Source organism: Armigeres subalbatus, chromosome 2 (assembly GCF_024139115.2).
Source record: "Armigeres subalbatus isolate Guangzhou_Male chromosome 2, GZ_Asu_2, whole genome shotgun sequence".
Classification (NCBI taxonomy): Eukaryota; Metazoa; Arthropoda; class Insecta; order Diptera; family Culicidae; genus Armigeres; species Armigeres subalbatus.
Genome location: NC_085140.1, coordinates 14676906 through 14694448, shown reverse-complemented (window position 1 = coordinate 14694448; position 17543 = coordinate 14676906). Strand labels below are relative to the sequence as shown.

The window sequence follows — 17543 nt, the reverse complement described above, 5'->3', positions numbered from 1 at the left end:
TCCTAATTTTTGGTAGTTTGGTAAAACTCGCCGAGATCTGTCTCTTGGTGCAAATTCGCTTGAAAAATCTTAAAAATATGCGCTACAGTGTACTTTTTTCAAAAAACTTGCGTTGTCTGTGCTCTGGGGTCAAATTGACCCCAAATTGAAATTGCTATAGCTTTTTTAATGTTTGGCCAATTTTGGCTTTTTGGGGCTGTTTCAAAAGATAATTTAATCATATTTCAGGTCGTTAACAAAGATTGACTATTGGTGGGCGGGTACATCGCGGGGAGGGGTTTTCGTAAAAAAGGGTACAAAAACAGTGATTTTTAATGCTTATTTTACTTATATCTGAAAATACTACCCATTTTGAACTGCACCTTTTCAAAAAGGTTATGCAGGAAGGTGTGTGCTTTGACATGAGGCATTGATTTAGAGCTTAGTCGCTAGGTGGCGAAATATTTGAATTCATTATTTTAGAATTCCGATATATGGAGTTTTCCTCATTGTAAATATTCTTATCGCACAATTTTGAAATTTGTAAACATGACGTCTTTAACAAAGTTCGTCTGGTGGGAACAAACTATCATGTGATGGAATAAATAATTAGGAAATTTACAAGTGTGACAAGTGTGTACAAGGGAACTTGCAATATTCTTGCATATTTGAAATATTGCTTTAGCTTGAGATCCCTCATACCTACACCCCATTTAATTGGGCAACATTGTTCAGGATGTCCAGGACTACAAAGATGTGCTCAATATAATGAGCACTACTTCCAAGATGCGGCGCTAGTGAGCTGTTATTTGAGTATATTGTTCAATGTGAGATCTGATGTATTTTGGTTTGTAGCATTTCAGGCAAACATGAATGTTGTGGAGTTCATCAAAAGTTTTCTTTGTATTCAACCAGCCCAGCGATGCTGGAAATAATGGAATGTGTTTACAGAATATGTTTTAGGTCATTCAAGAAAACCATGGAATTAAGGCCTTTGGGTCTACATGCGTAACCAAAGATCATCCAATTTGCCGCCTATTTGTAAAATTCCCAATCATTACTTCCGTCACAAGACAGTCCATTCCCACTAGACGACCTTTGATCAAGACGCCATTTAAACAAATTTTAAATTTGTGCAATAAGAATATTTACTCTTAGGAGAATTCTATACATCGGAATATCTTCAGTAGTCTAAAATAATGAATTAAAATATACCACCACCTGGCGGCCAAGTTCTAAACTTATCAACGCCTCATGCCAAAGCACACGCCTTCCTACATAACCTTTTTAAAAAAGGTGCAGTTCAAAATGGGTAGGATTTTCAGATATAAGTAAAATAATCATGAAAAATCACTGTTTTTGTACCCTTGTTCACTAAAACCCCTCCCCGCGATGTAGCCGCCCATCAATAGTCAATCGACCTGAATGATGTTTAAATTATCTTTTAAAACAGCCCCAAAAATCCAAAATCGGCCAAACAATAAAAAAGTTATAGCAATTTCAATTTGGGGTCAATTTGACCCCAGAGCACAGACAACGTAAGTTTTTTTTTAGCACAGACAGAAGGTTAAATGCATGTCACTAACAAGGAACAAAACCGATGAACAATAATCCATGTGTGGTGCAACTAGAGGTTTATATAAAAATATTTTACTCCAAAAAGTTAACTGTTTTCTCAATCGTACTAGCATTCCATATTTCTTTACTTTTTGATTACATTATCTATATGCTCCTTTAATGTCAATTTTTGGTCAATCAATAAGAGATCCTAAATACTTCAACTCATCAACTGTCTAGATTTCAAATCCATCGATCTCAACTTTCATGTCTTCATAGTCAATTTGCTTCTTGTTGGTAATTATCATCAATTTAGTTTTTTGAATATTAAATTTAAACTTTTTGAATTTTAGCCATATCACATTTGATTTTTCTGCTTACCACATATGGATTCTTTTCACCAATAAATAGTATAGTATTATCCGCAAATAGGTTAATATCACAATAATTAGCCAATAATTAGATAGCCTTCTTCATGGCATTTATGCACAAAATAAAAGTAACGGCCCTAAAGCACTCCTACTCCTAATGACACTGGTTTAGGCCTAGAAACAGCTTCATTGTATTTATAAACTTGTTTACGACTTTTCAGATACGTCTCAAACCAGCTGAGGACTTTTCCTCCAACACCATATTCGCACAAAACTTTTAACATAATGGAGTGAGAAACTGTCTCGAATGCTCGTTTCTCGATCTAAAAATAGGAACAACAATCGTCCTTTTTTCTTCTATCATTCTTTTCCATTTGTACAGCATTAGATTTAGGGGCTGACTCGCAAGAGTGTGCCTGTCTAAACCAGACTGTTCTTCTATAAAAAATCCTTCATTTTTTTAAATCTCCAATAGTTGATCTTTTACAATAGTTTCTAATATTTTCTCATAAATTTATTTATTTATCATCAGACTAAGGCCGGAGTGGCCTGTGCTGCACATAAAAGACTTCTCCATTCAGCTCGGTTCATGGCTGCACTTCGCCAACCACGCAGTCTGCGGAGGGTCCGCAAGTCGTCCTCCACCTGATCGATCCACCTTGCCCGCTGTGCACCTCGCCTTCTTGTTCCCGTCGGATCGTTGTCGAGAACCATTTTCACCGGATTACTGTCCGACATTCTGGCTACGTGCCCGGCCCACCGCAGTCTTCCGATTTTCGCGGTGTGAACGATGGATGGTTCTCCCAACAGCTGATGCAACTCGTGGTTCATTCGCCTCCTCCACGTACCGTCCGCCATCTGCAACCCACCATAGATGGTACGCAACACTTTCCTTTCGAAAACTCCCAGTGCGCGTTGGTCCTCCACGAGCATCGTCCAGGTCTCGTGTCCGTAGAGAACTACCGGTCTTATAAGCGTTTTGTAGATAGTCAGTTTGGTACGGCGGCGAACTCTATTCGATCGGAGCGTCTTGCGGAGTCCAAAGTACGTACGATTTCCAGCCACTATGCGTCTCTGAATTTCTCTGCTGGTATCGTTATCGGCGGTCACCAGTGAGCCCAAGTACACGAATTCTTCAACCACCTCGATTTCGTCACCACCGATACAAACTCGTGGTGGGTGGCTCACATTGACCTCTCTTGAGCCTCTTCCTATAATGTACTTCGTCTTCGACGTGTTGATGACTAGTCCAATCCGTTTAGCTTCGCTTTTCAGTCTGATGTAGGCTTCCTCCATCCTCTCAAAGTTACGTGCCATGATATCAATGTCGTCGGCGAAACCAAATAACTGGACGGACTTCGTGAAAATCGTACCACTCGTGTCAATCCCTGCCCTTCGTATTACTCCCTCCAAAGCGATGTTGAATAGCAGACACGAAAGACCATCACCTTGCCGTAACCCTCTACGGGTTTCGAAGGGACTCGAGAATGCCCTGAAACTCGAACTACGCACATCACCCGATCCATCGTCGCCTTGATCAACCGTATCAGTTTATCCGGAAATCCGTTTTCGTGCATTAGCTGCCATAGCTGGTCCCGATCGATTGTATCATATGCGGCTTTGAAGTCGATAAATAGATGATGTGTGGGCACGTTGTATTCGCGGCATTTCTGCAATACCTGACGTATGGCGAACACCTGGTCTGTGGTAGAGCGTTCACCCATAAATCCCGCCTGGTACTGCCCCACGAACTCTCTTGCAATTGGTGTTAGTCGACGGCATAGAATTTGGGAGAGTACCTTGTAGGCGGCGTTCAGCAATGTGATTGCGCGGTAGTTGCTACAATCCAGCTTATCGCCCTTTTTGTAGATGGGACACACGACACCTTCCATCCACTCCTGCGGCAGAACCTCATCCTCCCAAACCTTGGTAATCACCCAGTGCAGCGCTCTAGCCAGTGCTTCACCACCGTGTTTAAACAGCTCTCCTGGTAGTTGGTCAACTCCAGGTGCTTTGTTGTTTTTCAGCCGGCCGATCTCCTCCTGGATTTCTTGGAGATTCGGAGCCGGAAGTCGCATGTCCTGCGCGCGTGCTCCTAGGTTCGTTACCATACCGCCACCGTTGTCTGCCATATCGTCATTCAGGTGCTCTTCGTAGTGCTGCCGCCACCTTTGGATCACCTCACGCTCGTTCGTAAGAAGGTTTCCGTTTATGTCCTTACACATATCGGGCTGTGGCACGTGGCCCTTACGTGAACGGTTCAACTTCTCATAGAACTTTCGTGCGTTATTAGCGCGGTACAGTTCCTCCGTCTCTTCACGGTCTCGATCTTCCTGCTGGCGCTTTTTCCTCCGGAAAATCGAGTTTTGTCTGTTCCGCGCCCGTTTGTATCGTGCCTCGTTCGCCCTCGTGCGGTGTTGCAGCAATCTCGCCCATGCTGCATTCTTCTCCTCAACTAACTGCTCACATTCGCCGTCATACCAGTCGTTTCTCCGATCCGGAGCCACCGTTCCTAGTGCAGCGGTTGCGGTGCTTCCAATGGCGGATCGAATATCTCTCCAGTCATCTTCAAGAGATGCTGCGCCTAGCTGCTCTTCCGTTGGGAGTGCCACTTCCAGCTGCTGCGCGTAGTCTTGGGCTAGTCTACCGTCTTGTAGCCGCCCAATGTTAAGCCGCGGCGGACGACTCCGACGCGTGTTGATCACCGTCGAGAGTTTTGAGCGCAGACATACTGCGACGAGGTAGTGGTCGGATTCAATATTCGCACTGCGGTAAGTGCGTACGTTCGTGATGTCGGAGAAGAATTTACCGTCGATTAGAACGTGGTCGATTTGGTTTTCCGTTACTTGATTAGGTGATTTCCATGTGGCCTTGTGGATATTCTTACGGGGAAGAAAGTGCTTCGGACTACCATTCCGCGGGAGGCTGCAAAGTTTATGCATCGTTGGCCGTTGTCGTTCGATACGGTATGCAGACTATCCGGTCCGATGACCGGTCTATACATTTCCTCCCTTCCTACCTGAGCGTTCATGTCACCGATGACGATTTTGACGTCCCGCAGTGGGCATCCATCGTATGTCTGCTCCAGCTGCGCATAGAACGCTTCTTTCTCGTCGTCGGATCTCCCTTCGTGTGGGCAGTGCACGTTGATGATGATATAGTTGCAGAAACGGCCTTTTATCCTCAGCTTGCACATCCTTGCGTTGATTGGCTGCCACCCAATCACGCGTTGGCGCATCTTTCCCAGCACTATGAAGCCGGTTCCCAGCTCGTTGGTGGTGCCACAGCTTTGGTAGAAGGTAGCCGCTCGATGCCCGCTTTTCCACACTTTCTGTCCTGTCCAGCAGATTTCCTGCAGCGCTACGACATCGAAGTTGCGGGGATGTAATTCATCGTAGATTATCCTATCCAACCTGCGAAGCCTAGCGACTTGCAGTTCCATGTTCCAAGCTTCCAATCGTGATCCTTTATTCGTCGCCTAGGTCGTTGCCGATTGTATCGAGTCGTATTATCTTCTATGTCGTTCGTAATAGTTGTTTTTAAAGGCGGCTTATTGGGCCTGCGCAAACCTCCTGTCTCGTCGGAGGGCCGTCGTGTCAGGGCTGTTTAGCGTCCCACCTAACACCAGGACTTGGGCTTGTGCGCTTTGAGCGGCACACGGTCGCTTTGGCGGAGCCTACTTGCGGATACATGCAGCTTTTTATAGAGGTTTAACAGGGCCCACTGTCAAACCCCACCACATCCTAGGTAGGCGCCACAACTCGCAGATGGCCTGGGGAGGGATCGTCAAGCCCTTGGACATAGTCCCTGCTGCCCCTGCTGCCCCTGAATTTTCTCATAAATGGGCAACATATTAACCGGTCTATATTATTCTGCCATTGCACTATGGTCCAGGATACAGATTTACGCGGAAAGATGCATTTTACGCCAAAACTATATTTTTTAGAAAAAACTGTTGTTCTACAAAATTGTTCGAAATAGTAAGGCCATCATTATGGTGCAACCAAGAAATAGGGTGGCCCATCATATAAAAAAATAGAAAATATTTTTTTTATTTCTCGGAATATTGACATGTTATGTTCTACAAAGTTGTAGCGCAGCTTATTCCAATCAATTTGGCTAAAAAAACTTTTTCTGAAGCTCTTAAGTTGGCTGATTCAGAGCAATTTTACTTAATTGGATTAGGGTGTGCCTCACAAAAACAGTATTTTCGATTTACTTTTTTTGTTTTAGATTTCTCGAAAAAGTCGTCTTCAGGTGACTTTTAGAGTTCAAAAAAACGCAACTTTTGATATGCTTAATATATTTTACCGATTAAAAGTTATAATCGTTTTTCTGTTACAATTACATTTTATTCATAAGTTGATATCTCCGGTTAGGGCAGACCAAAAAAATATCAAACCGTCTAAGACGAATTAAGTACTCTCCATTTACAGAAAAATATATTAAGCTCTTTTAGTGGAATGAATTAAACCGTCTAAGACGAATTAAGTACTGTCCATTTAATTCCACCAGTTAATTTTCGTTATCTTTGCAGATACGTATTTCGACCACAACTGTGTGGTCGTCTTCAGTGTCTTGTACTTGACTCGACTCCAGACCAGATTAACTGGTGGAAATAAATGGAGAGTACTTAATTCGTCTTAGACGGTTGAATACATTCCACTATTTTTACAAAAAATATGTTTATACGGCATTTGAAAGAGAATTTCATATTCCTTATTATGTCAAAAAATTGGAGATATGTTATTTTTTTACCTCAAGTTTTACCAATTTTACTAAAATCATAGTAGAGAGACTAAAATCATGTTTAAAAAAAAATGATATAACTCGACAATGGAAGAAGATACAGACGATATTCTTATAGCAAAACACGCGTTTAGGAAAACCCTAAAAGTCTTCAGAAGGTGACATTTGTGAGAAATGGAAAATAAAAAATCTACAGCTTTAACACTTTTAATAAGTTTTATCATTATCATCGTATTGTAAGATTTACGAGAAAAGATGCATTTCCGGCCTAAAGCATACTTTTAAGAAAAAAAATTTGTTCTACAAAGTTGTTCTGGATACTCGGGCCCTTATTATAGAGTTACCGAAAAATAGGGTGGGCCATTTTATAAAAATGTGAAATTTTATTTTTATTTTTTTATTTTGCGGAATATTGACATAATATGTTCTACAAAGTTGTAGCGTAGCTTTTTCCTATCACCTTTGCTATATAAACTTTTTATGTAGCTCTTAAGCTCTATTGTTTAGAGTAATTTTACTTACCAGAATTAGGGTGTCCCTCAAAAAAAACAATATTTATTATCTGCTCATTTAATTTTTTATTTTTCATGGATGTCACCTTCTGAAGACTTTTAGGGTTTTCCAAAACGCGTGTTTTACTTTAAGAATATCGTCTGTATCTTCTTCCATTGTCGAGTTATATCAATTTATTTGAAAAAACATGATTTTAGTAAAATTAGTAAAACTTGAAAAAAAAATAACATATCCCCAATTTTTTGACATAATAAAGAATATGAATTTCTCTTTTAAATGCCGTGTAAACATATTTTTTTGGTCTGCTCTAACCGGAGATATCAACTTATGAATAAAATGTAATTTTGACAGAAAAACGATTATAACTTTTGATCTGTAAAAGATATAAAGCATATTTACCCATCAAAAGTTGCATTTTTTGAGCTCTAACAGTCACCTGAAGACGCTTTTTCGAGAAATCTAAAACAAAAAAATAGATTAAAAATACTGTTTTTTGAGTAACACCCTAATCCAATTAGGTAAAATTGCTCTAAATCAGCCAACTTAAGAGCTACAGAAAAAGTTTTTTTAGCAAAATTGATTGGAATAAGCTGCACTACAACTTTGGAGAACATAACATGTGAATATTCCAAAAAATAAAAAAATATTTCTTATTTTTTTTATATGATGGGCCACCCTATTTTTTGGTTGCACCATAATGATGGCCTTACTATTTCGAACAATTTTGTAGAACAACAGTTTTTTTCTAAAAAATATAGTTTTGCGTAAAATTCATCTTTCCGCGTAAATCTGTATCCTGGACCATAGTGCATTGTTGTCCTAGGCTTTTCCCGAGTAGCACAATTTAGATGATTTGGTTGCAACAACTCATATATGACCAGATTTGGTCGTACATAAGTGACAGCAACTTGTTTATGACAAGTGGAATCGGTACAACAATTGATTGTTTCCATTCACATGGAAAACACCAGTTCTTAGAGACTGATTGATAATGTCTAACATTAGTTCACCTGTAACTTCCAATGAGTCTTTCAGCACTTGTAAATTCACGTTGTCTATACCTGACGAACAATCTATTCTATCAATTGGGTCCTAAAGTCCTACCTCGTTTATGGTTGCAAACGATAGTGCATCGGTCAAGAATACTTGTACCGATGTTATAAAAATTCTGGTAAAAGTCTAAATCAGTTAAAATAATATTTTTGTGTTTAAGACACTTTGAGGCAAATTTTGGGCTGTGCAACATTTCAGAACGAATCAACCATCAGCCCAAAACGTCAGGCCCATATATTAACTGTCAAAGGTAGCCACCCTATAACCAGAGACCGGCGGAGTGAAAAACTGTCGAAATGGCAACGTATGAAAATGCGTGTAATAGTGAAAATAATACCGGCATCACTTGAACTTTTTGCTTGCTTCTTATGGATGCAAAAAGTAAACAAGTCGAATTGGAACCGCTTTTGACGGTTCGATTGGAAACAAGATAGCGCCTTCGCCGATCTCTTATTGTAGTATTTCTAGTCAAAGGTTGAGTCAAGTGCCCTGCGGTGTTTGGCTAGTGCGTTTGAATCATATTATTCCGTATGTCAAACAAGACCGAAAATGTTGAGGAAGCATTTTTCATCTATTTTTTAAATTTTGAATTAAAAAATTTTCCTTTCGATTTTTGAGTAGAAACAAAAACTGACGCGTTCAGGATGATTAACTTCATCGTTTCCCTGAAAAAAAAAATCGAATATCTATTCTTCATTTTAGGACCCAATTGTCTTTTTCAGTTTTTCTAATGCTATTTGGTTAAACTCACCCCAATGTTTAAAAGTTTGCCTATTATCATCATTAAATGTAGCAGCAACATCATCTATACTATTATGAATATCTTGAACACTATCTAAAAAGTATGAGTTAAAATTCTCACTAATGTCTATTTACATCAGGATTTTTTTTATGTAACTAAGTTCAATAATATTTCTTTAAATCATCAACCGGCTTTAGATTTTTCTTGATCCGAATAGGTCCGATGGTGATTTCGGCCATAGGGCTTTTCGTGATCCAACTCCGCCCGACAACGACTCTTATCATTGAGCATCTCACTTCAGAGTTGGATTCTATTGACCTAACTACATACGCATTAGAGTGGGGCGTCATGGTAATTTTTTCAAATCAATGGTTTTTCGAAGCCATTCTGGGTCCTGAACAACTGTGCAGAATTTGGGACCGATTGGTTGCTTCCTCGCTTTCCGCATCGCGTTTGAAGTTTGTATGGAAATTAGTATGGGAGAACTTATATTTTTACATTTCTACTACTAGAAGTTTCAGTTCATCGTAAACCAAGTGACACATTGCGTTAAAGTATAACCCAAAGGATGTCGAAAAACTTTGCTGAAGAAGGCACGTTGCTGGAAAGCCCACGAAAAAAGTTATAACGCTTCGAACATTGAGTGTTCAAACCATATGCAAAAAATCGTTTATTCTGCCAGCACTGCCAAACTACGTGGAGCAATAATTTAACTGAGTGTTATTTCAAAATTATTGATTTTATAGGACTTTGGAGCTAATGGGAGATATTCGGAATGATTTGACAAAGTAAAAATTCCGACTAGAAGGAAAATGGGTTTTGCCCTCTGACAATTACAGGTTGTCCGGTAGTGCTGGCAGAAACATTGATTTCTTGCATATGGTTTGAACAATCAATTTTCGAAACGTAATAACATTTTTTGTAGACCTTCCAGCTACGTACTTTCTTTGGCAACGTCTTTCGGCATCTTCCAGACTATATGCTAACGTATTGAGTCAAGTGATTGATGATAAATTGTAGCCGCTAAGAGCAAAAATGTAAAAAAGTACGTTTTCCCATACTAATCTCCATGTAAATTAAAAACGCGATGCGGCATGCGAGGTCGCAATCAATCGAGCCCATATTTTGCACAGTTGATTGGGGTCCCAAAACGATTCAGAAAAACCTTGATCTTACTTGATCGGACGAAGTTTGGGTTTTCCCATACAACTGCGCCCCACTCTAATAGGCATGCTCACAAAAAATACATTTTCCTTTTGATTTGCGTAAGTTTATTCTATCTTTAGGAAATTTGTTCAATTTTCAAGAGATTGCTAGGAATTTTATATATATTGACAATCCATACTTTGACCATACACGAACATAGATTTAAGAAATAATTGAAAAAAAGATTTTATGATTTTGATCCCCGTCAATCTTTTCAAATCACTTGGCATGGATCTGCTAAGTTCCTAGCATATTTTGCGAATAGTCAAAAACACCTCGAAATTTCAAACATTCTTAGGAGGATTTTCTGCAATCTACAATTACTGAAATTCAAATTGTTATCCAAATGAAAGATATTGTACATTGTTTTCCTTAGTAGATGTATGGGATTCCACGCTACGGCTCTGGCTGCCGCAAATTGTCGAGTTAGCACACGCTCTTGGATTAAGTAAGTATTTTGGCAACATATGGATCCTATTTTCGATTTTTCACCATGTGCCGGGAATGGGACCCTACCGGGAATACCATCCGTAATCCTATTTTAACATTGGATTAACATTGCATACGCTTGAATAAACACAAGTCCAGAAGTTTCTAATGAAAAGAAGGTCTACACCACAGCATATTGTTTGGTAAATAGTTTTCTAAAATATGATTTCAATCATCGTGAAAATTGAGAAATTGAGTTGAATAAAAATTTACCAAGAATGTACATTCACATACTAGCAAGACTTGGAAGATGGATTTTAGCGTGGATGTTATTTTGAATGTTTACCTGTGTTTACATTTTGTTTTAATATTCAGAATTGAATTAGTGCTCGAATAACAATAACAATTACAAGTTATGAATTGAACTAAATAAATCAGAATTATCCAGTTATTTTTTATCACTCAGGGAAGCCACAATCCAAACATTAGTACCTGAAATACTGAATCTGGGCGAATCATATAGGTGATAATTGTATGTTATCAAGTAAATTCGATAGTCTTGTAAATGTACAAAACCTGATCCAAGAAACGAGAAAACAACTTAAACGACACTGACACGCGTTGTTCAGTGATGTCACCGTTATGTCTTCTACGACACATCTCCGACGAAATCTATTTTCCATTAAAACTCACTTGACTCTGATTAGCGAGAACCGACAAGATCAACAACAACCAAACCAACCACAAAGCCCGAAAGCAAACATCATCAATACCAATCGCGGAAGCGGCCAATCATAGCGACTCTCGTACTCTAATTCTCTCTTTGCCGATAAACCGTCGTCATCATTGTCGCCACCCGCATCCGATCTGGGAGCTGCCGCAGTGCTGCAGCAGCAATTCTTTGACCGGAGATCATCGATTCAACGAACCTACTCTTTATGACAATCTCTTCGCCTCGGAGTTCGGTCTCGTTATCAAAACAAACAACACAACAAGGCCATTAGAAGACCCATCATGAGGCATCGCTATGCGGCAGGCAGTCGAACCGACAGCCCCGATCAAACTTGCATGCAAGTTCCGAGCAAGGCTTCGCGAGTGGTGGGGATGACCCGAACCCGGATCCGAGCATGCGCTCGGGAAGGCTTCGTGTCTGCGGTAGGCGGCGCTGCCGGTTGCCAACGAAACGGGTGCACGAACGGACTCCGAACAGAAACGAACCGACGGGTAGGTAAGAGAAGTGATGACCTGCCGTCGCCGGACCATTTCCATTCATTCTTCTGCTAGCACTCGATTGTAGTACACGCGTTTTGATCGCTCTCTCGCCCTGCCTGCAGACCGTGTCTAGTTGTGTTTTTCCTGACTGTTGGGAGAAATTCTTTCTAGAGAAAGAGGTGAAAACAAGTGCGGTTGGGAGTTTCGCAAGCGCCGGAGATAACCTTGAAGGATAATTTGTTGAATCTCAATCGAGGAAGCAAGTGAAAACTGGAACAAGCGTTTGTCGCTGTAATTGTGGAAAAGTGTGAAGCAAACCGAGGAGTTAGTATTTTTATCAGGAAGATTAACTTCCAAGTGTTTCTGAGTGCATAAAAATACCGGAGTGCATCCGGAAGAAAATTCGTCAAAATTTGTGTCAAACGAGCAAGAAAGATGAAGGCCATCACAGCGGTGTGTGCTACTGGAGCTTCGGTGCCGGCAATTGCCAACGGCCGAGTTCAGCGGCACCGTGATGGGGAGAATGCAGAAATCCAAATGTACCTGTCCAAGTTGAAGGATTTGGTACCGTTTATGCCGAAGAATCGCAAGTTGTCTAAACTGGAAGTCATCCAGAACGTCATCGACTACATTTGTGATCTGCAAAGTGCTTTGGAGTCGCATCCGGCTGTGAACAGTTTTGATCCAGTTCAGGCTCTGGCTAGTCATCAGAATGTTGTGGAAGCAATGGAGTCCACACCGATGGGTCATCGGCAGCCGCTAGGTGTTCGACCAAATCCTAACCTGATCTTGGCCAATGGTGCCATGAATGTCCCTACCAGTCCTGCCGTTAGCGGTTCCATCAGTTCCAGCAGCAGCAGTAGTAGCAGTAGCAGCGAGTCAACCAATGTGGTAAGTGTCGGATTTCACAAGTGATCAAGTACCGTTCGCTGCTGACTTGTGGAGAAATTCCCAGAACAAAAGTCACATGAGCGGTACCTACAAACAAACAAGAATGCAAAATCGTTCAACGTGGGAACAGTGCGGCGAATCGTGGGGAAAAGGCAATGACGAAGGATGGCAAGCGAGAGAGATTGAATGAGCGCGAGAAGCGAAAAAAGATTGTTTTAACCTTTTTTCACCCTCCGCCTTTCGTCGCTCGTTGCTAAACTAGCGGCGCCTTTCCCACATTCGATTCGGCTCTGTTGCTGCTCCCCGTCTCATCCGCACGACGACGGTACAAGACGAGTGTGCGATATTTTCAACACAAAAATGAACACCTGCATCGGGTTATTAAAATGAAGGCACTAACAAACAACGATCACCGCTCTTTTTTCACACGAGCACTCCTCACCGCTGCCACAATATTGGAGGGTTTCACTGTCAGTCAGTGGCTCCGTCCGTGGCGGATTGTGTGAGTGGATCAAATTAAATAAATTGCCGAGATTTTGTAATGGGCTTGGGTTTTTTTCGCGTCTCTTCTCATCGGTTGTCGTATCGTTGGTTACGTCAAGGTTTTTGGCATCCATAAAAATTTAATTCCAACAACTATTTTTTGTTCGGATTGGTAGTTTTTCAGGTATTCTTAGGGAGGTGATCAAGTACTTCTTGATTAAATGGTTGTTGTTTTCGTTTTGGGGAAAACCAATCCCATTGCAAAATGTGGTTGTAGCAACTGCTGTGTCACACCTACAGACAGAGATGTCTGAATCATTTATCTGGCGTGATTCGGCGATCAGTGGCATCTGCTACGTAGCGTGAAATTGATCTATGGCACTCTCACGGGTGCTTGAAACATGAAGATCACGACGCAAATCGTCGTCGGGTCGTGATCGTTCCTTGCGATCTCGTTGCACCGCGAACGCTATACCCAATTAAAATCGTTGCTGCTGCGACCACAGAGTTTAACGAACGATCGCCAAGTGTTTGACCTAATTCAAGCGCGCTACCGGTGGCGACGATAGAGCGAAACATCGTCTGAAGAGTACGAGCAAAAACGAGCGAACGATCGCATATCGCACCCTCCTGGCTAATTAACGATCTGTCATTAATATTCACACCAACAGCCGCGCTTCCTCCACCAAACTTCGATCATTGGCTACGTTGACTATTTTTAGGCTTACAAATCTGCTAAAAATAGTGTACGGTCGCCCTACCTAATCCCCTCTCGGCACTAAATCCATTAAGCGCCGGCGACTAACGAAACGGAAACGCGACAAAACGATCAGCAATTTTAATAAGGCGCTTAAATTACCTCTCCGAAGGCGAAGAGCCACGGAAAAGGGAGACAAAAGAAATCCGATCTCGGCTCTGAAATACCTTCGTGATCTAACTGAACACGTGCAAAATTTTCTCTTCATTCCCAGACGACGTCTACGGCGACGACCGCTAAACCGTAAAATTATAATACGAAAGCGATCAATAAATTGATTAACATATGTTTCGACTTTATAAATTTATTCCACTACGCGAGCTCTGCTCACACGTCAAACGAGTTTTGACAGTTGCGACGAACCAAAACGAATGCGCCTCGAACATATGTTTCACATAATTCACACCACCTGAAGAATATTGATTATTACAAATGGACGGCAATCAGCCTTCTCGGTTTCTCGATCGATCGCGGCCGTTTGCCTCGCCGCTTGCTTCGATTTCGAAAACTGTCAACACAGCTGCGCAACGACGACGATCGATTTCTCACCGAAGTCGAACAAAATCGTGACCTGCCAGTAGTCGTTACACAGCGCTTTGATTAAAGTTCGTGACTTGACGAACTCTGCAACGGCGCTCCCGATCCTGCTGGTAGAAAGTCAACTAGCAATGAGCGCTACTGCATGCAATGACCACGCCAAACCACAGCGTTGGTCGTCTCAATCAATGTGCCTGATTGGTGTCTGCATTCCTTCTCCACTTCATCCGCGTCCAGCCTTGCCTGCCTGTGACGACTCCACAAGGCGCACACGATTCGTTGCGGTATATTTGCACAATTAAATTGGAAAGTTTTGTGAACCTAACGTCGCCTCTGGTGCCACTCCAAATACTTCACTACCATGCTGGCAAAGTGATTGAATGAAATACTTCGTTCGCTCTAAATCAGAGCGCAGTTAACTCTTTCCGCATGCCTTTTTCGCCGGCTGCCCAGGTGTTTAATGATCGTGTTACGTACTTACCGACCACACTCGTCAGCATTCAACAGTGTTTCATCCGCTGTTTTGTTTTCTTTGATCGACACTGGCCACTAACCTCAATACGTTTTTTTCTTTTCCTCTTACAGACGAAAGACAAATCGACGTGAATTGTCAACGAAGCAATTGGTGAAGAATGGTTGAACGCCCACCGGGACTCGAACCGACGATGCCCGTCATGCCTGTCCCGTTCGTTGGCCGCTACTCTACTTGTTTAGGAGATAGGATGATCTCAGCTTCGGACTGAACAAAATAAGATACTGACTGTCACAAACATCTACTATACGCATAAACAAAACAACAACAACGGTCCATGATTGACTGAAGCGCATTCAATCGTAACAACAAGACCGAGTGGCACCCACGTCCAGAACTGCACCTGAACGGACGTATTAGTTTGTGCACGAGCACGCGTCATCTTATTAATTAATTATAATGTTCTGTGATCTATAGAATATGTTTTTCTTTATCGGGAAAAGTTTACTTAATAGAACGGTCATAAAAACTGATTTCATTCTTAAACTGATAAGGACGATAAGAACAAATACAGCGGAAAACGCAGCTTCCTTTTGACCTGTCAAATGGATTGAAAATAGTCATCTGTCGAAAATCGACATGCATAACGGTCATAGGATTTGCCCTCTTGTACAAAGTGTAGATTTTAGTTCCATTAACCCCACAATACGTTTCAAAATTCACATATGGCGAGAGAAATGTTGTTCTCCGCCAAACCATACTTTTTTCATTATCCCGTGTAAAAATATTGTTGTTCCATGTGCAACAAAATTGATGACTTATGACGTTTGTTTTTTAGTTTTTAGTCAAGAAGAAAGCATAATCTTTATTTATGTACATATAGCAAACTAGAACAAATTATATTTGTTCCTTCTGAAGAAGTAATTTATAAAATAGTGAGACTCTGTCAAATAATAAACAATTGAAAAAATGTCATAATTGAAAACCTTCCAGTTGACTTTTTTATCGAACGCAAAACCATTCCGAAAAGTCACGGCCTACTTGGCATTCTTTTGCACTTTAAAAAAAAGCACACTTCGACGGCGAAGGAAGCCATGGAGAAACCGCATCCGCATAACCTTTTAATAAAATCCACTTTTCTTCCCGTTGCCGGCGTCCGTATCGTTGTTGTCTGGTCCATCGCGCCATCCTCCCCTTCCGCCCACCATGTTCAGCTTCCTCATCGCGTTCGCTGTCGCCGTCGTCACGATCATCATTCAGCATCCCGCATGCCGACGACGATTCAGCCCGGAGGCAATACCAAACTATACATCCATATGTGTGTATGGGAGCTTCATATACGTACCTTGGTATGGCGATGGAAAAAAAAATCGAGTGCACGTGTTCAAATCAGCTTCATCCGCTCTTCTCGCATATGTGAACAACAACAACAACTCTCAGCCCTGCCAAACGACCCAGGGCAAACTGAAAGCACAGTGGTTGATGGTACACTGTAATTTAGTTTTAGGATGAATTCGAATTTATGCTATGATCACCATCAAGTTTTTAGATTATCATGAAAAATGTGCCGTCCAGCTCCGATCCTTGTGCTATCTACAACAAATGATTAGAGCTAACTCCCGGATGAAAAATACAATAGAATTACATTTGACAGAAAAAAGTTGACAATAGATATACAATAAATTGAATTGTTGGTCACTGTCATTTAAACTGTCATTTACAATAGAATTTATGGTGGAAAACAAAAATTTTCATTTTGTGCACAGCAAAAAAAAGTTTGTCGTAAGACAAGTTTGTACAATCCCATTTAATTCCACCACTTAATTGTACCTTGACAGATACGTATTTCGACCTCAACAGTAAGGTCGTCCTCAGTGTCTCGTACTTGACTTGGGATTGTACAAACTCGTCTTATGACAAGTGAAGACATTCCACAAAATAATTTTCTTAAAAACAAGTTGTTGAATATTACATCGAAACAGTTGCAACAGAGTGTAAAATAATCGAAAATTTTTGGTGAAGTCCATTTTTCTTCATTTGTCAGTTCACTTCCGACACATTCATAGTCGGCTCTGGACAGTCAATATTCAGTTGAATATTAGTCATTGAATATTTATGCACATTTCACAAATTGATAAATTATCTAAAATCTGAACACGTTTCAAATGAGTAAAGTAATGTATCACATAGAACTGAATCCGATTTTCATCCGCGAGGCACTTTCAACGGTAAACATCAACATAAACAATGCTAATTATATTTTTTTCTGCACATAGTAAACACACTCAGTGACAGTCGAATGAATGAGTTCGTGGAGTAGTCGTCTGACTATGTCATTCTATGTTTTGAATATTCATGCGATGTTTGTCAATATTCGGACCGAAGTTGCTTCATGAAGATGAATATTTTAAGCTCTGGTTGCAACCAACAGAATCCATCGAATATGTTGAACTTGGTTTAACACTACATTGCAGGATGTTGTATTCAATTGCTTTTGATCCATTTCGGCATGACTCGTCAGGCTGCTCAGAACCCTCTCCCTCCTAGAAGCGTGACGTATTACGTGGATGGCCCCTAAACAGAAACGATGTA

The 17543-nt window shown here is 41.0% G+C and overlaps 1 protein-coding gene across 1 annotated transcript; it reads left to right on the top strand.

Moving 5' to 3' along the window:
* Window positions 1–11862: 11862 nt before the first annotated feature.
* Window positions 11863–15936, top strand: LOC134217867 (protein extra-macrochaetae). The gene is made up of 2 exons (XM_062696696.1): window positions 11863–12702; window positions 15065–15936. The coding sequence occupies exons 1-2, from the start codon at window positions 12247–12249 to the stop codon at window positions 15083–15085; spliced, it is 477 nt and encodes a 158-aa protein (XP_062552680.1). The 5' UTR covers window positions 11863–12246; the 3' UTR covers window positions 15086–15936.
* The last annotated feature ends 1607 nt before the right edge of the window (window positions 15937–17543 follow it).